General features: G+C 37.2%; 2 protein-coding genes and 2 pseudogenes across 2 annotated transcripts; all 4 read left to right on the forward strand.

Annotated features, from left to right (window-relative positions):
* The first annotated feature begins 2,124 nt into the window (after positions 1–2,124).
* Positions 2,125–3,467, forward strand: LOC133763800 (olfactory receptor 52A1-like; annotated as a pseudogene).
* A 5,326-nt stretch (positions 3,468–8,793) lies between these two features.
* On the forward strand, positions 8,794–9,744 carry LOC133764512 (olfactory receptor 52A5-like). The gene has a single exon (XM_062198187.1). It carries the CDS (start codon positions 8,794–8,796, stop codon positions 9,742–9,744), a length of 951 nt encoding a protein of 316 aa, XP_062054171.1.
* A 4,192-nt stretch (positions 9,745–13,936) lies between these two features.
* Positions 13,937–22,455, forward strand: LOC133763801 (olfactory receptor 52A1-like; annotated as a pseudogene).
* Positions 22,456–22,487: 32 nt separating this feature from the next.
* On the forward strand, positions 22,488–23,438 carry LOC133764513 (olfactory receptor 52A5-like). Its single transcript, XM_062198188.1, has one exon. It carries the CDS (start codon positions 22,488–22,490, stop codon positions 23,436–23,438), a length of 951 nt encoding a protein of 316 aa, XP_062054172.1.
* The last annotated feature ends 1,723 nt before the right edge of the window (positions 23,439–25,161 follow it).

The following is a 25,161-nucleotide window of genomic DNA, read 5'->3' on the forward strand; positions in this document are numbered from 1 at the left end:
TGGCATAGAAAATTAATTAATTTTTTTAAAAAAATATTATGTAGGATCTCTGTCTTTAATGTGCTGTACACTGTTATTTAATGCTATAACTAGTACTCCAACAGTATATTTTTTTTTTCACTTTGTGTTGCTATGTGGGGGCAAACTGTTGAAATCATTACCGAATATATACTAAACTGATCTTCTGTATATAAAAAGAATTGAAAATGAATCATGATGTGATTGGAAGGGGAGAGGGAGCAGGAAAGGGGAGAGTCGCGGGTGGGAGGGAAGTTTTGGGAGGGGGAAGCCATTGTAACCCATAAGCAGTACTTTGGAAATTTATATTCATTAAATAAAAGTTTAATTAAAAAAAAAAAGAAACTTCATTGAAGAGGCAAGAGAAGAATGAAACAACCTAACCCTACTTTTAATAGAATCACAAACCTCTCTCTAATACATAACTTAAGAATTTCTTGATTCAAAACAAAATAGTTATTTGTAAAAATTAATAGTGAGAATAGGAGAGAGAAGAGGAAGAATGGTTAAAGTGCAGGCGGGCGGGAGTATAGGGTGAGAAGAATCACTATGTTCCTAAATTTATACATATGAAATATATGAAGTTTGTTTACCTCACATAAATTAAAACATGTTTATTTTACTCAAAAATTTTCATATAAAGCCTAAGAGTCTAAGATTTAGAAAATTCAGTCATTAGCAAATTTGACAAGGGAATAACTTCTGTCCAACTGTTCTATCATCCTCTTCAGAACAATTTGTGGTTTCCCTAAGTCTCTTGTCTTTCCTGTCTGGATCTGTATTTGACAGCTTTGAACAAATCTGTCCTTCCTCATCTGTATTTTCTATTAATTTCTTATTACCAAGTTCACAAAATGTTACATGCCTTGAAGATTAGCTATATTTCATTAAAAACTAATGATGCCCTCACTAAAACACCATGCTAATCATAGCACGGAACAGTTTAAACCTAGAAAATTAACCTCTGTTCTGGCTGCTAATATGTAGAGTTCATTGAGTCCTCTTACTGTATACATTGCTGCTGCCTAGTTTCTTTTCACTTATAGGTTCCTGCTCTCTGAATATCTATAGATCTATAGAATTTCAGATATTTTAATTAGACATGAGAATCTTAAAGATTTCAACTTTTAGATATGTAAGCAAAAGAACATATAATGCTGCTAAATATTTAAAATGTGTCCAGGAACTCTGGTCCACATATCTAAAAAGTACATGGATTTAAAAATAAATCCAGATGACAAAGTTACATATAAATACATTATGCTCTTCAATTATAATTATTTATCTCTATTTTCTTTCTTTTTTTTTTTTTAATTTTTGACAGGCAGAGTGGACAGTGAGAGAGAGACAGAGAGAAAGGTCTTCCTTTTGCCGTTGGTTCACCCTCCAATGGCCGCCGCGGTAGGCGCGCTGCGGCCGGCGCACCACGCTGTTCCGATGGCAGGAGCCAGGTGCTTCTCCTGGTCTCCCATGGGGTGCAGGGCCCAAGCACTTGGGCCATCCTCCACTGCACTCCCTGGCCACAGCAGAGAGCTGGCCTGGAAGAGGGGCAACCGGGACAGAATCCGGTGCCCCGACCGGGACTAGAACCCGGTGTGCCGGCACCGCAAGGCGGAGGATTAGCCTAGTGAGCCACGGCGCCGGCCCTTATTTATCTCTATTTTCTTTCATGGGATACTTTTCCATTACTATACATGTCAGAGTCTGAGAATTTGCAGGCCCAAATAGATGGTTCCTGGTTTAATGACAATTGGGAAGAACAGAGTTTTAGTGGAGTAGTTGTATATAAGATATATATTTATGACATTGAAATGCCATGTCCAGTTACAATAAAAGAGTCTAATTCGTTTTGTCCATGGGTGTGGGAAGGAAATCACTCACTTAGTTGAGTTTTCTTGTTTTAAGGCAGTCAGCCTGCCTTCCTTGTGGATACCCTCCCTGAAAACACTGTCTGTTTGCATTGATGTTTTCATCACAATTGTAAGATTGAGATGAATCATATGATTTTAGAGTTTTCTCAAAATCAGACTTTGGATAAAAATAGGAAGCACAAGAGGAACGGGAACACTGACCAAGAAGCTTTGCATCAGGAGGCCCACAGGCACCATGTCCGTCTCCAACATCCCAGTCTTCATGCCTTCAGTGCTGACACTAATTGTCATCCCAGGTCTGGAGTCTGTGCAGGGCTGGATTGGATTGGGATTCCATTCTGTTCCATGTATCATCTCATTGCATGAGATGACTGGAAATCTATTGTTCTTTTTTTTTTTTTCTTTTGACAGGCAGAGTGGACAGTGAGAGAGAGAGACAGAGAGAAAGGTCTTCCTTTTGCCGTTGGTTCACCCTCCAATGGCCACCGCGGCTGGCGCGCTACGGCCGGCACACCACACTGAACCAAAGGCAGGAGCCAGGTGCTTCTCCTGGTCTCCCATGGGGTGCAGGGCCCAAGCACTTGGGCCATCCTCCACTGCACTCCCTGGCCACAGCAGAGAGCTGGCCTGGAAGAGGGGCAACCGGGACAGAATCTGGTGCCCCGACCGGGACTAGAACCCGGTGTGCCGGCGCCGCAAGGCGGAGGATTAGCATAGTGAGCTGCGGTGCCGGCCTGGAAATCTATTGTTCTGATCGTCATCAAACTGGAGCATAGCCTCCATGAGCCCACATGATTTTCTTAGGCGTGCTCAGAGCCACAGATATTTCTCTTGCTAGCAGCATTATGCCCAAGATGCTTGGAATCTTCTGGTTTCATTTGCCAGAAAACTATTTTGATTCTTGTTTGCTTCAAATGTGGCTCAGTTACACTTTTCATTGTATAGGATCAGGCATGCTGTTTGTAGTGGCCCTAGACCATTATGTGGCCCTCTGCTCCCCACTAAGTCACAGCACCATCCTTACCCAGAAGCTCATCACTCAACTAGCTTTGATAATCCTCAGGACTGCCATTCTTGTAGCCCCATGCCTAGTATTGGTAAAGTGAAAATTTCAATTTTATTATACAATAGTCATCTCCCATTCCTACTGTGAGCATACGGCCATTGTAAAACCTGCTGCAGGAAATTCCTGGGTGAACAAAATCCATGGTTTATTTGTTGCCTTCACTGTTTCTGTGTTTAATCTCACTTTCATCACATTGTCCTACTTAGAGATATTGGTCATGGTTTTCATTTGCCTCAGAAGATGTCTGGACTAAAGCATTCAATACCGGCAGTTCTCACATCTGTTGTCTTACTCCAGTTCTACATTTTTGCCATATTCTCCTTCTTCACACATGGATTTCATTCTCACATCCTCCTTAATTACCATATCTTATTTTACAGCATTAATTTACTCCATTTCTCAACCCACTTGTATATAATGTAAAGACTAATCAGATCCATATTCATGTAATAAAAATATGCTGGCCATCAAATTCATCTGTATCTCTGTGCTTTCTTTGTAATATGGGATAGACAGGTAGCAACCTAGGTCTGCAGAGCTGGAAACCACTACCCTTGTCCCATGTACCACCTACGTATCAAACAGCACCTTTCCAGGGATGTGTCCACTCCCCTGGGACCTGTGGAGGGTACCCTGTAAATAGCTACTCATCTTTCATATCTAATTTAAAAAACATTTTGGCTATTGCCTTTATTTGCTTTTTAATGTATTTATTTGAAGTACTTTATTGCTTCCTTTACACATTTTATTAATTTGTGTTTGTTTTATTTTCCTTGAGCTTAAATTCAGGTGAATAAATATTGAACCAATTATTTTAAAGATTTAAAGATTTATTTCATTTTTAATAAATTTTATTAATGTAAAGGCAACATATATTATGTATTTCATAAATATAGTTGTAAGAACTTAATAATACTTCCCATTCTGTCCTGCATCCCTCCCTCATTCCTACATTCCGCTTCCCTCCTTTCCTCTTTTACAATTTTTACAATGACATTCTTTCAATTTACTTTATAATCACAAGCTTAACCCTCCCCTAAATAAAGATTTCAACAAGTAGTAAGTAGAAAATCCACTGTGTCTTGAGTGTATAGTCTTTAATGAAATCTCAGTTGTCAATTTCACTTAATATAATACATTTTTGCACTGCGTATAGTATATTACTATATTATTATATTATATGCTTTATATTATTATAAGTCAGAAAAAAATATAACATTTGTCTTTTGGGGTCTGGCTTATTTCACAAATTATTTAATCAAATATTGTTGAAAAACACAAGATTTCCATCTTTTTTACAGCTGAGTAGTATTCTATCATGTTTATATACCACATATACTTTGGAAGATGCTTGTTCATATCCTTAACCCATTTTTTTAACTGGACTGTTTGCTTTCCTGTTGTTGAGTTTCTTGAGTTCCTTCTATATCATGGACATTAATCCTTTGTTAGATTAGAAGTGACTCAAAGACTGACAGGTGATTGTAGCTCTAAGATGCACTTCATAAATGGTCATCTACTTTATTGGACAAGATAAAATTAGTATTTGTTTTAATGTAATTATATGTCAGAAATATCATTGCATTTCTCTGTCAACATGTCTGTAAGGATTAATCTGAATATCTCAAGATGTTTTTAATTTTCTTTATGGCCTATCATTCTTTTTATTAAGTGCCATTGGTTTGTTTTGTGCCATGTTAGCATATTGACTTCTCTTACACATTATTACAGGAAGAGATATCTTACTTCCAAATCCAATTAATAAACTAAAGCTTGAGAAAATATTTTTTTTCTGATACTTTATTTTTTTCATGTTCATGTAGTATCAAGATATTTTTCATGTTAACGTAAGATGAACAGAATCAGTGTCAGAATCCCTTTTAGGTAATGAATCTTCCAAAATCTAAATCATTTGCTGCCTTCTTTTTACTTGTCATAGAAAGACCTTGGAGTCCCATAGGAATGAGAGAAATTTAATTCCACAAGGACACTACATAGTACAAAACACTTATCTGTCCCTGCCTGAAACATCAAGAAGATTCTCACTCTGTGGCTTCTGCACATACATCCGTAGGTAGTACTTGCTAAGTCTTTGGGATTCAGAATATACACAGTGAGGGAAACTTAAGTTTCTAAGAGATCACATATCTTGTGATGCAATATGATGCCCGCATGATTTTTAAAAAGTAACAGATTCTTAAATAACTGAGTATTCAAATTCCAGAAAGATTTTGTCTCATCATAATGCATGCTTTTGAGACTCTTTCTGGATTAGATAAAGACATACTGGCGGCAAATTTTAAAGCTAATCTGAAAATGAGGACTTCTAGAGAATGATAGCTGAGATGACAAATGAACAAACCTTTTAAGTATAAAAACTTAAATGGAAGAAGACACAGGGAAATGCTCACTGTATTATCAAATATCCAAGGGTACTTAATGTAATCAATAGCGTATATTTTTGTAGATTAATATTCATTATTTAGTGAGAAAATAGTGCATTTTATAATTGTGTCTCTATATTTGATTAAGTTTAATGGTCATCCTGTATTGTGTTTGTATATATTAACTATATCTTACCAATGAGAAAATAAAAGGACTGAACTTTATTACTAGCTCAGGGAGAACAAAGATGATCAATGGCAGATCTGTGATTTAAACTTCCTTGACTGTTTAAGGTTCTGTAAAATTCTCATTATTAGGATGTAAAGGTAGTGCCACCATGAGGAATTAAGAGGGAGGTATTTTGAGGATCAACATAGTGAATATCTACATAATGATCTTTGGTGCTGTCCTGCAATATGGCAGACTATTTAAAAATATTTTATGTTACTGAAGACTTGAAGAAGTGATCAAATGGTGAACTTCAGAGGCAGTGTAGAGAAAAAAGATGTTTGGTGTTTTCAGGAGCATAGGTTAACTCTGGTAGGGAGTTTGGATTTAGACCACTTAATTGCTTTAAACTTTCATAACCTGAGAATTATCTGGAGTTGGAATAGGAGTTAGGAAACCCTAATGGTTTATGGTGCATTCACACAGTGACCCAAATTTCCAGATGGTTTAGCTTCACCCAGAGATGACAATGGTGAAGGAAAGCTTTCTTCACTGTTATAAACATAATGTATCATGCACATAGGTTGCTGCCTTGTGTCATCCAGTATTGGTTGTATTTCTCAATTGAAGAATGTGTTAACCCTCATTTACCTCAGTTTCTCCAAGGCCCAGTCAGTGAGTCCCACAGATATTGCCTCCTTATTAGTCCTTCAATTGTGTGGCATCACTTCTTGACATCTTATCTGGATAATGTCGCAGAAAAATGTCTCTCAAGATCTTTCTATCCCTTGTCTTTCAGATCCTTTATCATTCACAAAAGTTGTTGCAGATTGGATTGTTAAAGGGCAAGAATAAGATGACACACTCTTGTACAATGAGCTGAGATTGAGAAAATTTGCCTAGAAGAATATCAGTTAGCTCATGGGAGACAGAAATGGAGAAAGACCAGGAGGAAAGGTAATTATGTTCTTAACATAATCCTAAGGTCTTTCAGGCTGGATAAACTTTTTTTTTTATTAGCTACACTGTTTACCTCATTGTTTCTTCATTTTTACTTTCTTTTTTCTGATTACTCACAAGTATACTTTGTCAGAGTTTCAAGTTTCAAGACTTTCCTGTAAACCATTACTCATTTTGCTATGTTAGATTTCCAAAAATCATGTTCCCAAGAAAGGCAACAGTATTCATTTTGTAGCTAAATCACAGAAATTGTCAGTCAATGTATGGATGACATGATATATGGAATGTGGTCATATGTCAGGCAGGTAGCACACAGTAACTTACTTAGTATTATATTTACTAAATACTTTTTGATTTGAGAAAGTCACATGGGAAGAGAATGTCAACAGGAACACACACTAAAATCTTTGGATTTATCTTAACTCAATCTGATTTAGTTACACTGCAATATATGTCATATATTAAACTTACAGAAGTATAATTGTAAAATCTCAGAGGATGTAAATTTGTTATCTTGTTCTTTCTATGCCAATATGTTATGATATAAAGATCCTAGGAGATTGCCTGTTATAACTCTTTGTCTTCTTATTTGTAAAAGAGCAATAATGCCAATATTATGACAAAAAAGTAAAGTCCCTAAAGAGTTGAAATATTCAGAGAAATTAAATTACATATAATATGTATTTAATAAATGTTAAATACCACTCTTTGAATTCCAGGTACTCAGTACATACATGCTTCGTAAATAAATAATGAATCAATTTGTCTTTGGAGACATAAAAATGCATAAGCATAAACCTATTGGAAAATACACTTTTAATATGCGTGTAGTATTAACTTATAAGGTGAGCAGCATATAGGTTAGCATATTGTGTATTTGCTAAAATGAAGAGTTCTAGAATAAGACTCAGAAAGGGAAGTCTGATTCAGAGTAGGATTATATTTTAAGAAGGAGGAGCAGTAAAAGCTCCTGTAATTGGTCTGGGATGGACTGTCAGTGCTTTTCATATCTCAGAAACAATCTGTTGAGCTGTAGACATTCCCACATTACAGATGGATGAGAAGGTAAGACAGATGGATTTTTCTGTTTCCAATTTGTTGCTTTAGGATGTCTTTACTGTGTTTGTCTACTTTACACTCTCATTAAATGGTTTCAACCATGCTGTTTGCCGTTACTAAAAGAAAACAATGTGATCTATAAATTATACAACATTTGACAAATTCTCAGGTACATGTATTTTTAATGACATTATACATACAGTTCCAAATAATCAGGCAGAAAATGCCTTTGATGTTGGTAGATGACAAGGCAAAGGGTCTTTACGCTGAAACTAGTCCCTTGAAAGCATAGATATCAGAAAGCCCACAGTGCCTTGTGTTACAGTGACACACGGCAAGGTGGAGAAAGTCCTATGAAAAATTTTGTGCAGACCCACTATCAACTCTATAGAAATCATTGTGGTCTGAGTAGATAGAAGATGTACATGACTGTAAGTCAATAAAAATAATTTTTATGGAGTAGTCTGTTATATCAAACAACTGAGTCAAAATGATTCTTCAAACTTAGGGAGGTAAAAATAGGTTGAAAGAAAAACTGACACTTGATATAAAAACTACTGATGTGCACACAAGAGGGCATAGAAGCAGAGAACATGGTCAGAAAAATTGTTGAGGGAAAGAAATCTATGAACAAATCATAGAAGTTGTGAAATATATGGCTGGTGTTTGAGAGGACACAAAACTTTTGAATAATTATACTAAAAGCATTATGAGAGAGTTATGTTCAGGAAGATTAGATTATGAAGAGACTAACCTGAGAAAAGTTAGTGAGTTGCAAATATGTCACTAATTCAGTCAAACTTGCTTTCTGATCTAAACTAAACTGAATGCTCTACTATCACCGTGGAGTTTTGGTGTGGGTATGTGTCATAGGTGGAGTCTAGTTCCTGAAAAAGCTTTACATTAAAGGATCTTACCCTCTCTAATTTGATTAATAGGTAACAAGTAAGCTAAGAAGATGAAAGTAAGCATAAGGTAGAATGAGTCTGTTTGGCCCAGCAGTCTTGGTCAGAAAGAAATCATGTGGTCCATTTTGTAGTCCATGTAAAAATTATTCAAATATGGAGATGTATGGAATGTGAAAATTGGTACGCTAATACTTTGAGAGAAAAGATAGAAAATTAGGAGGTAAGGTAGAAGAGGTATAATGAATCATTCTAACTAGAGTAACTTATGTTAAAATAAATAATTTTTTTTTCTGATTTTTAAGTCGTGAAGTCTTGACAAGGAATAGAAGATAAAGCAGACTCTACTGACCAAACCACCATGCTCCCATTGAATGGCTCAGTCTTCATGCCATCTGTATTTACACTCATTGGGATTCCCGGCCTGGAGTCAGTTCAGTGTTGGATTGGGATTCCATTCTGTGCCATGTACATCATTGCTGTGGTTGGGAACTCCTTAATCATAGTTATAGTCAAAAATGAAAACAGCCTCCACATGCCCATGTACATGTTCCTGGCCATGTTGGCAGCCACAGACATTGCACTTAGCACTTGTATTCTTCCCAAAATGTTAGGAATCTTCTGGTTTAATATGCCAGAGATTTCTTTTGATGCCTGCCTGTTGCAAATGGGGCTTATTCATTCATTCCAGGCAACTGAATCAGGCGTGTTGCTGGCAATGGCCCTGGATCGCTACGTGGCCATCTGTAACCCCTTGAGACATGCCACTTTCTTCTCTCGACAACTCTTGACTTACATTGGTGTTGCTGTGACACTCAGGCCCATTATTCTTACAATCCCATCCCTGCTTCTCATCAAATGCCGCCTTAGGCTCTATCGAACTACAATTGTTGCCCACTCTTACTGTGAGCACATGGCCATTGTGAAGCTGGCAGCTGAAGATGTTCGTGTCAACAAGATATATGGGTTGTTTGTTGCCTTTACCATCCTAGGGTTTGACATAATCTTTATTACTTTGTCTTACCTTCAAATCTTTATCACTGTCTTTCAACTGCCTGAGAAGGAGGCAAGATTCAAGGCCTTCAATACGTGCATTGCCCACATTTGTGTCTTCCTGCAATTCTACCTTCTTGCTTTCTTCTCCTTCTTTGCACACAGGTTTGGTTCTCATATACCACCATATGTTCATATTCTCTTGTCAAGCCTTTACCTGTTAGTTCCACCTTTTCTCAACCCTATTGTCTATGGAGTTAAGACCAAACAAATCCGTGACAATGTCTTGAAAATGTTTTGCTCTAAACAATCTTCTTGATCATTGCTGACCCCTCTAGAAATTTTAAGTAGGTTCTAAATAACTATCTAACAAGTGTGTGTGTGTTCAAAAGTTGTGTCTTCAAAAAATATATATAGCTTTAAAAATTGTATTTTAGGTGCTCATAATATATACAAGTATTCAGTAGACCTTCATGCAAATAATATCTTAATTGTCTTCTTATGAAAATGAAAAAAAAATCACTCTTATGTTGAGATTCAAATTATTTATTGTTCAGTTTGGGCATGTCCATTTCAAATCTAAAGCCTTTACCCTGTGGGGAGCTACACCCACATATAGCACTGTCATATGGAATTTTCCATACCTAGCCCTAACCTCGGGTTAAGGCGACCTGTTTACGCCAAGACTTGCCTGAGATATGCAGGTGTTCTAGACCTCTAACTGCATAACAGGATGTTGTTGATGTTATCAGTTTTTTGAATTTTATGTAACCTTTTGTTTGTTATGCTATACTGACTCTGTGTAACCAACTTTGAGCTTGTGGGGCTGTGGGTATATATACTCGTTTCTTGCTGTGCTCGGGGCTGGTGGTTGAAGAGCCTCTCAGGAAGGCAGCCTCTGGTCCCTTGTCGCCAAGCTCCCAACCTTGGCTTGAAGGCTTCAAGGCATTAAACGCTGATGCATGGACCGAGTACTGTGTCTTCGCTTAGTTTGTTGAGTGGCCGCCAACATATCCTAGTACTACTTAACCTGTAGAAAATAAAATCTCAAAAAAAGTACTTGATTCAATGATGCATGCAATAAATCCATATTCTCAAACTGCTAAGACAATTTCTACTTGAAATTCTATGTCTCACTTTCTAATAAGAGGTGACATAAAAAATTTACAGGAAAAATGAGTCAAAAGGAGAGCTTATTTTCATGCAAACATTTTTATCTATGAATAATTTTTCTTAGCATACATTTTCCATTAACCTTTTGAAGACTCCTTGATTTATTTTTGAATATATTTTGACAAATTTGGAATCATTTATTTGTGCCTTATGTACTTTCTCTGAAATACTGATCAATATAAAGTAATGTAAAGTCAGTAAGTCAGTAAGGCAGTACACAAATTATATTATGAAATTCAAACATCATAATCACCAAGGACTCGCATTTAAAATATTTTAAAATGAAAAATACGTATTGACAAATATTATTTTTTTAGGAACACGTGGTCATCTCAATGTATATAAGAAGCCTCCTTTCGATACCTACACATGTTAGTGATTTTTATTGGAGAACTGTTGGAGAAAAGTTTTCAGTATAAATCTTACAGAACAGCAGGGAGATGCCATGGAGCAGCAAAGTCTGTGCAAACACACAGCAGCTGGCAGAATGCTACCTGCAACTGCTTTGTCTGGTATCTGGTGAGGATGCCTTCATCCCAGAGTGAGGTGGGGGAAGCCTGCAGCTGCCTACACACCACTGGTGACCTTGTCTGAAGGAGAACTCTGAGGTTCTTACTGTGTCTGGCCTGGAGAACTAGTGGAGGGCAGGGCACCTACTTAAAGAGGGCATGTTGTTTCTCTCCCCTCCCTCCACCAGAGGGTAGTGAGAGCAAGTCCATCTTCCTAGAACAAGACAAGTGGAGGCTGCTGTGGCCTGCCTGCCACTCCTGGATCTCGTTAGTGGGAGAAGTCCATAGTCTCCACGGATGTTGAGTCCAGCCTGTGGAGTGGGCAGGTGCAGGTGTCCACGTGGATCTATGAAGGGAGGGCACGTTGCTTCCCACACCTTCCCACACCAAAGTACAAGACTCTGCTTGCCAAGGTGGAGCAGCAGATGAGTGCTGTCAGGTGGGTGGCTTGCTCTGGATATGGAGCAGTCCCTCCACAGAAGCAGAAACTTGCAAAGCAGTGAATGGATACCCTGCACCCTGTGAATGTGGCAGCCCTGTGGGAATCCTGTAACTATGAAGTTATGTGTAAACCTGCAAACTGATAAAGTTGTGGGATTTGGCTGGATCTTTGGGAAATCACCTGTTCTATTTCCAGAAACTCAGAAGTCCCTGCTGGAGAGGGACATTGTGTAGAGCTACAGAGAGCATAGTTCCTTTGTGAAGTTTGTGTGGCTGAGCAGATTGGATGCACAGGCAAAGTGTGTTCACCCTAGTCAGCTGGTTTACCTTATCCAAGAGAAGAACTGAGGCTGAAAACATACCAGCCAGTGCAATCATCCTTGACACCTGCTGATGATAGAGGATATGTACTGCACCCAAATTGAGTGTCATTCTGGCCCCAGCCAGCACACACCTTTGGGTATATGCTGAAGATACAGGCACTCCACTAAGCCATGGAGGTACACTTCCACAAAAAAAATTCAGAAGAAATAGTGACAAGTGTTATCCAGATACATAAGAAGCAGCATAGAAATACAAGAAACATAAACAAAAAAGACGATGAGACTCCACAAAAAGAACACAATACTATATCAATACTAGACTGTGAAGATGAGATTACTCAAAACACAGAGAACTATTAAATGATTATTAATTATTATATGACAAGTATGAGAAAATCCAGAGATATTGAGAGAATAAAGAAAACTCAAACTAAAATTTTAGAAATGAAGATTTCAATATATCAAATAAAAATACTGAGGAAAGCCTTAACAACAGATTCTGTGAGATAGAAGAAACAATGGCTGAGTTAGAAGACAATCTTTGTAAAAATCACAAAATAAAAGAAAATATTAGGAAAACCAAAAACAGTGTTTGAGATCCATGAGATACCATCGAACAATCATATCTATTTATATGTATATATAGTAGTATATATACATAAAATATAGTAGCATATATACATATATATATGGATTTTCACAAGGAATGGAAAAAGAGAATGGTTTAGAAAAGTTTTGAAATAAAACAATAGCAGAATATTACCCTAATTTTGGAGAAAGATATGTTCAAAGTATTAAAGTACAGGAAGTACAAAGAACCTCAGTTGTATGTAATCAGAATAGATCTTCAACAGCATAGATTACAGACAAATTTTCAAAACTTAGACATAAAGGAGCAATCCTAAAATTTAATAGAGAGAATGTCAGATTTCCTTTAAATAATCTCCAATAAAATTGAGGGCAGATTTCACAACTGAATCTCTATGGGTTAGGGGAATATGGAGACATATAGTACAATTCCTAAAAGGAAAACCTGTCAACCATGAACACTGTACTCAAAGAAGTTTTAATGTATAAATGAAGGTGAAAGACCTTCCAGAACAAATATTGAGAGAATTTGTCACCACCAACAGCCTTATAAATTATATTTAAGGATGTGCTACACATAGTAATAAAGAAAGATAATCAGCATCATAAAAGAAAATATAGGCAGAAAATATCTAGTAAAAGCACAAAGGAGCTAAATCAATAGGAATATTTATATAAATGGAAACACATAGGAACAGGTTAAAACTTCTGTTCTGGCTGCATATATGTACAGTTCATCAAGACTGAGTACTCTCACTGTATACCTGCTGCTCCCTATTCTGTTGTCTCCTACAGACTCCTTTTCTTTGAGTACCTGTAGTGTACAACAGAATTTCAACCTTTAGCTATCTAGTCAAAAGATATAATGCTGTTAGAAATTTTAAAAGAAGCCCAGGACTTGAGTACACAATCTTCAAATGTACATGGATTTGAATACATTTCCAGATGACAAAGTTACATATAGATAGATAGATAAATATTATGCTCTTGAATTTTAGTTATTTCTATCTCTATTCTCTTTCATGGGATATTTTTACATTAATATACTTGACTCAGATTTTATAGGCCAAAATGGACAGTTCCTGGCTTAACATGGGAAGAAGAGAGTTTTACTGGAGTAGTTGTACTGTAAATATGAAAGATTTATCACACTGATGGAAATGAAGCTTCCAACCACAATACAAGTGTCTAATTTTTTTCTCCATGTGTCTGGAGAGGAATTCACAAACAGATGATAAATTTGCTCACTTACTCAGTTGAGTTTTCTTGTTTTAATGCAGTCAGCCTGCCTTCCTTGTGGATGCACTCCCTGAAAACACTGTCTGTTTGCATTGATGTTTTCCTCACAATTGTAAGATTGAGATGAATCATATGATTTTAGAGTTTTCTCAAAATCAGACTTTGGATAAAAATAGGAAGCACAAGAGGAACGGGAACACTGACCAAGAAGCTTTGCATCAGGAGGCCCACAGGCACCATGCCCCTCTCCAACAGCCCAGTCTTCATGCCTTCAATGCTGACACTAATTGTCATCCCAGGTCTGGAGGCTGTGCAGGGCTGGATTGGGATTCCATTCTGTTCCATGTTTCATCTCATTGCTATGACTGGAAATCTATTGTTCTGATTGTCATCAAACTGGAGCATAGCCTCCATGAGCCCACATAATTTTCTTAGGCATGCTCAGAGCCACATATATTTCTCTTGCTAGCAGCATTATGCCCAAGATGCTTGGAATCTTCTGGTTTCATTTGCTACAAAACTATTTTAATTTTTGTTAGCTTCAAGTGTGGTTCATTCATTAAATGTATAGAATCCAGCATTCCACTCATCACAGCCCTGGACCAGTATGTGGCCTTCTTCTATCCACAAATTATTAGCATCATCTTTACCCACAAGCTGGTCACTGAAGTAGGAGCTTTGGTGACATTCAGGGCTGCCAATCTTGTCACTCCCCCCATGCTTAGTTCTGATAAAGTGCCAATTTCAGTTTTATTACAAAACAGCCATCTCCCATTCCTACTGTGAGCATATGGGTATTGTGATACTAGCTACAGGAAAGTCTGTGTGAACCAAATCTATGATTTGTTGGTTGCCTTCACTGTTGCCAGATTTAACTTAACTTTCATCACATTGTCCTGCTTAGATAGGAATCTCCATACTGTCATCTATAATGGTTGTAGCTGTTTGCACTCCCACCAACGGTATATTAAAGTACTTTATTCCTCAAATCCTCTCTGGCATTTGTTATTTTTTCATTTTTGGATGATAGTTAATCTAACTGGGATGAAGTGGACACTGATTGTAATTTTTATTTGCATTTCCTGGTGGCTACTGATCCTGAGTATTTGTCATGTGTCAGTTGGCCTTTTGTACTTCATGCTTTGGAAAATGCCCATGTTTTTTCCCTTAGCCTATTTTTATACTGGATTGTTTGGTTTTCTGTTGTTGAGTTTCTTGAGCTCCTTATATATCATGGATTTTAATCCTGTACTAGATAAATGGTTTGCAAACATTTCTCTCATTCTGTTGGTTGTTCCTTTACTTTGCTGAGTGTTTCCTTTGCTGTGAGGCAGTTTCTTAGCTTGATATAATCCCATTGGCCTATTTTTTGCTTTAATTGCCTGTGCTCCAGGGTCTTATCCAAGAAATCTTTAGGGGGCCAGCGCCATGGCTCAATAGGCTAATCCTCCGCCTTGTGGAGCCTGCACCTGGGTTCCAGTCCCAGTCAGGGCACCGGATTCTGTCCCGGTTGCCCCTCTTCCAGGCCAGCTCTCTGCTGTGGCCCAGGAGTGCAGTGGAGGATGGCCCAAGTGCTTGGGCCCTGCACCCCATGGGAGACCAGGAGGAAGCACCTGGCTCCTGGCTTCGGATCAACGCGGTGCGCTGGTCCCAGCACGCCTGCCGCAGCGGCCATTAGAGGGTGAACCAACTGTAAAGGAAGACCTTTGTCTCTCTCTCTCTCACTGTCCACTCTGCCTGTCAAAAATAAAAATAAAGAAATCTTTAGGGGCTTTTTTCTAAAGGCATTGCTATAAGCTTCTCAGTAGGGGCAAAACGTTTTCTTCTTAATGTTAATGTTGAACTTCATACGAAAGAGCAATAAGGCATTGACCTTTTTCATTTTTCCCAGGCTTTCATCTAATTGTTCACTTTTGGAAGGATGCTATGCAAGTTCTGAGGGGTTTCTGCATTTATTTCTTTGAAGGAAGCTGTCACTTCGCATCAGGCCTTCAGGGTCAATTTTCCTTGAGCAGTTCTACTCCAGTGTGGGACATTTAGGCATACATTGATACACCTTCCCTTCATGGGTACATCAACAGACATAGAATTTTTGAGAACTTTTGGAATTTTAAGAGTAAGTCTGCTTGTCTTTCACATCAAATATTATATTTATATTAATTTAATCTTCTGAATATTTATTTATTTATGTATTTTTTATGATTCATTTTTGTGTATTTGAAAGGCAGAGTTACAGAGAGAGGTAGAGACACAGAGAGAGAGATCTTCCATCGGCTGGTTCACTCTCCAGATGGCCGCAACAGCCAGAGCTGTGCTGATCTGAAGCCAGTAGCCAGGAGCTTCTTCCAGGGTTCCCATGTGGGTGCAAGGGCTCAAGAACTTGGGCCATCCTCCACTGCTTTCCCAGGCCACAGCAGAGAGTTGGATTGGAAGTGGAGAAGACAGGACTATAACTGGCGTCCATATGGAATGCCGGCACTTCAGGCCAGGGCTTTAACCCGCTGTGCCACAGCGCCAGCCCCTTATTTATGTATTTGACTGTTAGAGTTACAGAAGGTGGAGAGAAAGACACACACACATTCAGAGGCAGAGAAAGAGAAGGGCTATAGGGTGAGAGAGAGAGAGGGAGAGAGGGAGGATGAGGAAGAGGGAGGGAGGGAGGGAGGGAGGGAGAGAGAGAGAGAGAGAAAGAGATCTTCCATCCACTGGTTTACTGCCCTGATGGCTGTAACTTTCAGGGTCTGACCTTGCTGAAGCCAAGAGCCAGCAGCTTCATCTAAGTGTTCCACTTGGATTGCAGGGGCTCAAGTACTTTGGCCATCTTCCTCTGATTATTCCAGACCATTAGCAGGGACCTGCATCCAAAGTGGAGCAGCTGAGACTTGAACAGTCACTCATATGGTATGCCAGTGTTGCAGGCAACAGATTTACTTGCTATGCCAATACACCAGACTCTGTACTTGCACATTTAAATGATACTGAAATACAGGCTATATTTTTATAATTTCTAAAATTGTTCAGAATAGATATTAATCAAAGTAGTAAAACTAAGTGTGGCTGTTGTGGGTCTGATAAATAGCTCTGCTCCATTTTCTAAGATTCTTTGTCTCTTGATGATGATTCTCAAAAGAATAGAGTGGGACAGATATTAGTAACTGTTGTCTCCCATATTCATGGCTTAAAACTAAGATATACAATCCCAAATGCACAATCTTTATTTGTCCTAGACAGAGCTTTATAATACAATAAATTCTAAAGGCTATGGAATAAATTTAATACTATGAATTAATGAGTGAATTCATCAAGACTAGAAGATATGACATCAGATGAAATTTTCTTATGAATATGTGTACAGTATACAAATACTTGGGAAATAATAAGTTCCATTAAGTGTAAAATTCTAAAACATGTTGGAGATTTATATTTACAATAACATAAAATACTTGCAGGGCTTCTACTCTGAAAATTACAAACATTATCAAAATAAATCAGCAAGCTATAAAAATTAAAAGTTGTATTTAAAATTTAAAAAATGAAAATCATGGACTTACAGGTCATTGTTGCTAAATATCAATTAGAAATGGAATAATAGTAATTGCAATGAGTATACTGGGGTGAAAATCAGTAATTAAATGATTGAAAATTGTGACATTATTATTAGAATATATGAGCATCAAATTTGGTCATCAGAAGAAAAGCATATTCTTCTGCAATTCAACACAAAACAAATTACATAGTCTTCATCCTAAACAAATTATGGACCCTTTATAAAAATTATCTAAATTATTCAATAATTTCACTATCTAAAAATAAAAGGAAAAGCTGGGGAGCTGTGAAGGCTGGGGAGCTGAAGCTTAAAGAGACATAAAAATTAAATGCACTGGGCAGTCCTTTTTTGACTTCTGCACAAGAACAAAATATGATTGTAGAAGAAAGTTTTAGTAATATTGTCGAACTTTAAAATAGACTGTTTCTAGCTAATATTCCATTTATGCATACACTGAACCTGGTTCTTTTCATAGACAAATAGAAGTTGTACATGTCATTATGGTGTACAGTATCATATTTGTATCTTTTATACACTGGAACAGCTAAGTCACATTATTGACAATGCATTATTACCTCACATACTTAGATTTTTTTGGTGAGAACACCTAAAATCTAATCTCTTAGCTCTAAGAGAATGGTTATTAGCTTTGTCACCATGATGCTTCATAGAGCAGTTGAACTAATTACTCCTATATTAAAATTTCATGTTATTGGGCCAGCATTTTCCAAAAGCCCAACAAATCCGGCATCTGGTAACCATCATTCAACTTTTATTTCTGTGAAGTTTACTTTTTAAATCCCTTTCCTGAGACACAAACCACTTAATTTGTTAGATAATGTAGCATATGAATATTGGTTCTTAGCTTAAAAACATTGTGATTGGCAATGAAATTAGAGATAATGATGTCATATTGCTAAACATGATGGATACATCTTGGTGAGATATGATATAAATCTAGGAATGATCTTTTTCACCTAAGATCATGTGCAAGAGACTCAGTGATTGTGGCTCTAAGGTACACTTTATAAATCGCCATCCACTGTACTGGACAAAATAAATTTATTATTTGTTATAATGAATTTATATTTTGAAAATATTCATTGCATTTGTCTATCAGCATATCTGTATGGATGACTCTGAATATCTCAAGATATTTTTATTTCTCTTATGGCTTATCATTTTTGTTATTAAGTACCATTGGTTTGTTTTGTGCCATCTTAGCATATTCACTTCTCTTATACATTTTTAAGGAGAGATTTCTTGTTACAATTCCAAAAAAATAAGCTAAATTTGATTTTTTTCTTTCTGATACTTTATTTTTTCATGTTAATGTAACATCAACATATTTTTTCATGTTAATTATAGTTTGAACAGATTCAATGCTAGAATCCCTTTTAGGCAATGAACCTTCCAATATCTGAAACATCTCCTGCTTTCTTTTTATGTTTAATAGAAAGACATCATTGTCCCATATTGAATAGAGAAATTCAATTCCCCAAGGACGCTACATAGTACAAAACACTCATCGGTCCCTGCCTAAAACATCAAGAAGATTCCCACTCTGTGGCTTCTGCTCAGATGTCCATGGATAGTTCTTGGTAAGTCTTTGGGTTTCAGAATATACACAGTAGGGGAGAAATTTAAGTTTCTAGAGAACATGTATGCTTGTGCCCAATATGATACCAGCATGATTTTCACAAAATAACAGATGCTTAAAGTAACTGAGTGTTCACATTTTGTAAAGATTTTGTCTCATCATAATGTATGCATTCCAGAGTATTTCCAAATTACATAAAAACGAACTGGTTCAAAATTTTAAAGTTAATCTGAAAAGTAAGACTTCAAGAGAATGATAGTTGAGATAACAAATAACAGAATGCTTTCCTTTGGCTAGAACTTCAGGAAAGTATACAGGGAAATGCTCACTGTATTTACCAAATGCAAAGAAGTGGATAAATTTCTGTGGATTAATACCTAATATTTAGTGAGAAAATAGTGCATTTTATTATTCCATCTCAGTACTTGAAATGGATAATTTCATTTAATTTTCACAGTCATCCTGTATTGTGTTTCTATACATTCGCTATATTTTACCAAGGAGTAAATCGAAGTACTGAGTTTTGCAACTGGCTCCAGGGAGAAGAAAGATAATCAATGGCAGATCTTCCTTGATTTCTTCAGATTCTGTAAAATCCTATTATTAGAATGTAAGTTAGCACCACTACGAGGCATTAAGAGGGAGGCAATTTAAGCATCAGCATAATGATGTTTGGTGCTATCCTGCAATATGGCAGATTACTTCAGAAATAAAAAGAGGTTCCTGTTACTTGAAGACTGAACAATTGATCAAATGATGAACTTCAGGGGCAGTGTAGAGAAAAAGGATGTTTGGTATTTTCAGGAGCATGTGTTAACTCTGGTAGTTAATTCCTTTAAACTTTTATAACCTGAGAATTATTTTGAGTTAGAACTAGAGTCTAGGAAACCCTAACAGTTTAGGTTATATTAACAGAGACACAAATTTACAGATGGTTCAGCTTCATCCAGAGATGACAATGATGAATGAAAGCTTTCTTCACTGTTACAATGTATGATGCACATACGTTGTTACTTTGTATCATCCAGTGTTGTATTTCTCAGTTAAAGAATGTTATTAATCCTCATTTATCTCAGTTTCTCCAAGGTTCAGTCAATAAGTCCCACAGATATTGAATCCTTAATATTCCTCAGTTGTGTAACGTCACTTCCTGATATCTAATCTAGATAGTATCACAGAAAGGTTTCCATGAAGATCTTTCTAGCCTGTGGCTTTCAGATCCTTCAAGCCACTCACCAAGATTGTTGCAGATTGGAATTTGAAAGGGCAACCTAAAATGTTCAAATATATTCTGATGGTAAATAATGTATAACGTATATTTAATAAATGGTAAATTCTACTGTTTGAATTCCAGGAACTCACCACATACATGCTTCATAAATAGATAAAACATAAACGTATCATTGTTCCTTAATTGCTTGAAACAACACCATAATATATTAGATACTCAAAATGTATATGAATAAATCTGTTGGAAATGCACTTTTAATTTGTGTGTAGTATTAACTTATAAAGTGGGTAGCATCTTAGTTATCATATTGCATATTTGCTAAAAAGAAGTGTTCTAGAATAAGCAGACTCAGAAAGGGAAGCTTGGTTCAGATTATGATTATATTTTAAGAAAATGAAGCAGTAAAAGCTCCTGCAATTGGTTTGAGATGGGTTGTCAATGCCCTTTCATATCTCAGAGACAATCTGTCAAGGTGAAAACATTTGGGCATTACAGAAGAATGGGAAGTCTTGGCAGATTTTCCTGTTTCCAGTATGTTGTTTTGTGGCATCATCACTGTGCTTGTCTATTTATACTTTCCTTAAATGGTTGCATACTATGATGTTTGCAGTTATTAAAAGAAAGTAATGTGATTTGTAAATTATTCAATATTTGACATATTCTGGGATACATACATTTTTAAAGGAGAGATGCATACTGGTTTCAAATAATCAGGCAGAAGGCTGGTGCTGCGGCTCAATAGGCTAATCCTCCGCCTTGTGGGGCCGGATTCTGTCCCGGTTGCCCCTCTTCCAGGCCAGCTCTCTGCTGTGGCCCGGCAGTGCAGTGGAGGATGGCCCAAGTCCTTGGGCCCTGCACCCCATGGGAGACCAGGAGAAGCACCTGGCTCCTGGCTTCAGATCAGCGCGGTGCACCTGCTGCAGCACGCTGGCTGCGGCGGCCATTGGAAGGTGAACCAACAACAAAGGGAGACCTTTCTCTCTGTCTCTCTCACTGTCCACTCTGCCTGTCAAAAAAATAAAAATAAAAAATCAGTCAGAAAGCCCCTTGAAAGTTGGTAGATAACAAGTCAAATGGTCTTTACACTGAAACAAGTCCTTTGGAAGCATAAGGAAACCCACAATGCCATGTGCTGTACTGACAGATGATATGATGGAGAGAGTCCTACGAAAAGCTTTGTGCAGAAGAACACTGTCACCTCTATAGAAGGCATTGTGGTTTGAGTAGATAGAAGATGTACACGACTATAAGTCAATAAAAAATTTTTATGGAATAGTCTATGTTGTTTCAAACATATAGGTCAAAATGATTATTCAAACTTAGGAAGGTGAAGTAGGTATTTTGAGGGCTGAAAGAAAAATTGAGAATATATTGGCACTTGATAATAAAGAACAGTGATGTGCACATAGCAGAGCGTAGAAGCAGAGAACATGTTTAGAAAAATAGTTGAGGGGAAAACACTTAAGAATAATTGGAGAAAGTTGTGAAATATATGGACTGTAATTGAGAAAACAGAACTTTTGAACAATTATTGAAAGCATTATGAGAGAGTTTGTTGCGGAAGAATTACACTAGGAAGAGACTAACCTGAGAAATCAACCTAGCAACCCCGAATATGATACTTAATCCAGTCAAACTTGTCTTCTGATTTAAACCAAACTGAATATTCTACTATCACCTTAGGATTTTTTTTGTGTGTTATAGGTGGTCTAGTTCCTGAAATATCTTTACATTATCTTTCCCCTCAAATCCAATTAGTAGGTCACCGGAAAACTAAGAAGATGAGTAACAATGGAGCCTGTGCTGTGGCGTAGTAGACTAAGTGTCAGCTTCTGGCACCATCATACCATATGGTGGCAGTTTGCCTACAGGCTCCACTACATCCAATCAAGCTCCCTGCTACTGCCTGGGAAAAGAAGAACATGGCCCAAATGCTTGGGTCCCTGCATCCATGTGGGAGACCCAGAAGAAGCTCCTGGCTTTGGATCAGCTGACCGTTGCAGCCATTTGGGGAGTGAACAGGCAGATGGAAGACATTTCTTTACATTTCTCCCTCTCTCTGTCTGTAACTCTACCTCTCAAAGAAATAAATAAAAAAGATGAGTAGCAAGCAAAATGTAAATGGAGTCTCTATGGCCCAGCATTCCTGGAGAGAAAGAAATCATTCAGTCCAAATTGTTTGCTCATAAAAAGTTATTAAAACATGGAGAAACATAGAATTCAAAATTTTGCCTGTTAATGACTTTTAAAAGAAGGTGGAAAATTAGGAGCTAAGATGGAAGAGAGAAAGTGATTCTTTCTTACTCTAACTAAAGTAAGTTATGTTAAAACAAATATTTTTTTCTTATTTTTAGGTCATCAGGTCTTGACAAGGAATAGAAGATAAAGCAGACTCTACTGACCAAACCACCATGCTCCCATTGAATGGCTCAGTCTTCATGCCATCTGTATTTACACTCATTGGGATTCCCGGCCTGGAGTCAGTTCAGTGTTGGATTGGGATTCCATTCTGTGCCATGTACATCATTGCTGTGGTTGGGAACTCCTTAATCATAGTTATAGTCAAAAATGAAAACAGCCTCCACATGCCCATGTACATGTTCCTGGCCATGTTGGCAGCCACAGACATTGCACTTAGCACTTGTATTCTTCCCAAAATGTTAGGAATCTTCTGGTTTAATATGCCAGAGATTTCTTTTGATGCCTGCCTGTTGCAAATGGGGCTTATTCATTCATTCCAGGCAACTGAATCAGGCGTGTTGCTGGCAATGGCCCTGGATCGCTACGTGGCCATCTGTAACCCCTTGAGACACGCCACTTTCTTCTCTCGACAACTCTTGACTTACATTGGTGTTGCTGTGACACTCAGACCCATTATTCTTATAGCACCATCCCTGCTTCTCATCAAATGCCGCCTTAGGCTCTATCGAACTACAATTGTTGCCCACTCTTACTGTGAGCACATGGCCATTGTGAAGCTGGCAGCTGAAGATGTTCGTGTCAACAAGATATATGGGTTGTTTGTTGCCTTTACCATCCTAGGGTTTGACATAATCTTTATTACTTTGTCTTACCTTCAAATCTTTATCACTGTCTTTCAACTGCCTGAGAAGGAGGCAAGATTCAAGGCCTTCAATACGTGCATTGCCCACATTTGTGTCTTCCTGCAATTCTACCTTTTTGCTTTCTTCTCCTTCTTCACACACAGGTTTGGTTCTCATATACCAAAGTATGTTCATATTCTCTTGTCAAGCCTTTACCTGTTAGTTCCACCTTTTCTCAACCCTATTGTCTATGGAGTTAAGACCAAACAAATCCGTGACAATGTCTTGAAAATGTTATGCTCTAAACAATCTTCTTGATTATTACCAACTCCTCTAGAATTTTTTAAAATTTTGTGTAAGTTATACAAGTTTCATGTTTTCTTATGGACACATTTAGGAACATAGCGATCCTTCACTTCCTCCCGCTCATGCTCCAGCCCTCTTCCCCCTCCCTCTCTATCCTCCTCTTAATTTTTATAAGATCTACTTTCAGTTTACTTAATGATCATCAGATTAACCCTACATTAGGCAAAAGAGTTCAAGAAATAGAATGAAGAAAAAAAAAAAAAACAGCTATTCCTGAACAGAAGAGATAAAGGCTGTAAATAATCACCAAATCTCAAAATGATGATTTCCCTCTAATACATTGCATTTTTGGTACTTGTAGGTTCTAAATGACAACAACATAAGTAACAATTGTGTGTGTGGTTAAAGCTGTGTGTCTTTTTAAATATATATCTTTAAAAACCTGTTCATTTCAGATGCTTATAATGTATTGATGTATTCATTAAATTGTCAAACAATCAAAACCTTTATGGCTTCTCTTGAAAAAGGAAGAAAAAGCACTCTTATGTTGAAATTTAAAATTATTTATTGTTCTGTTTTGGGCAAGTCCAGTTAAATATAGAGATTTCACTATGGTTCTAATTATACCTGTAGAAAAGATTCAGAAAAAGTACTTGATTCAAAGTTTCATACAATATATCATATCCTCAAAGTGCTAAGACAATTTTTCTTTAAAAATTTTATTTAAAAAATTATTTAAGAAAACCCACTTTCTAATAGAAGGCAATGTCAAAAATTTGTGGAAAAATTGAGGCAAAAGATATGTTTATTTTTGTGTAAACATTTTTGGAAATCTTTGAATACTTTTTTTCTTAGCATATATTTTTCATGAACTGTTTGAAGACCCCTTGCATTTGCTTTTCAATATATTTTGAAATTTTGAAATCATTTATCTGTGCCTTATGTACTTTCTCTGAAATACTGATCAGTATAAAACATATATAAAGGCAGAAATGCAGTACAAAAATTATGCCATGAAACACAAACATCATAATCATTGAGGAATTCGCATTGAAAAGCATTCAAAATTTAAATTTAAAAATCCTTTTTTAGAAAAGCATTGTCATCTCAATTTATATAAGAAATATCATTCTTTGGGGAGGATGCTGTGGTATAGTAGGTTAAGCCGCCACCTGCAGTGCTGGCAACCCATATGGGCGCTGGTTCGAGCCCCGACTGCTCCACTTCTGATCCATCTCTCTGCTAAGGCCTGGGAAAACAGTAGAAGATGGTCCAAGTCCTTGGGCCTCTGAACTCACTTGGAGACCTGGGGAAAGCTCCTGGTTCCTGGCTTTGGATCACTGCAGCTCCAGCCATTGCAGCCATCTGAGGAGTGAAACAGTGGATAAAAGACCTCTCTCATTTGCTCACTCTCGCTCTCACTCTCTGCCTCTCTCTAACTCTGCCTTTGAAATAAATGGATAAATCTTAAAAAAAAGAAACATACTAAAAACTACACATGTTACTAATTTTTACCTTTTATGAGGTTTTACACAAATTTGGAAGTTTAAGTCCTAGAATTGGATGTGTAGACAAGCAACTCCTACTGCATTTGCAAGTTGCCTCATGCAAGTATATTGAATACAGAAACTGTACCTTTGTTGACTCTTTTACCGCAATGCATAGGATGATAGCTTAGATATTGGGATCCCAGTAAAAGTGGCTATAAATGATGAATTCATTAAATATTTTCCTA

This window comes from Lepus europaeus, chromosome 7, assembly GCF_033115175.1.
Source record: "Lepus europaeus isolate LE1 chromosome 7, mLepTim1.pri, whole genome shotgun sequence".
Lineage (NCBI taxonomy): Eukaryota > Metazoa > Chordata > Mammalia > Lagomorpha > Leporidae > Lepus > Lepus europaeus.

Excerpts from the sequence above, each read along its gene's own strand:
- LOC133764513 (XM_062198188.1), top strand. The coding sequence starts at position 22,488 with ATGCTCCCATTGAATGGCTCAGTCTTCATGCCATCTGTATTTACACTC.
- LOC133764512 (XM_062198187.1), top strand. The coding sequence starts at position 8,794 with ATGCTCCCATTGAATGGCTCAGTCTTCATGCCATCTGTATTTACACTC.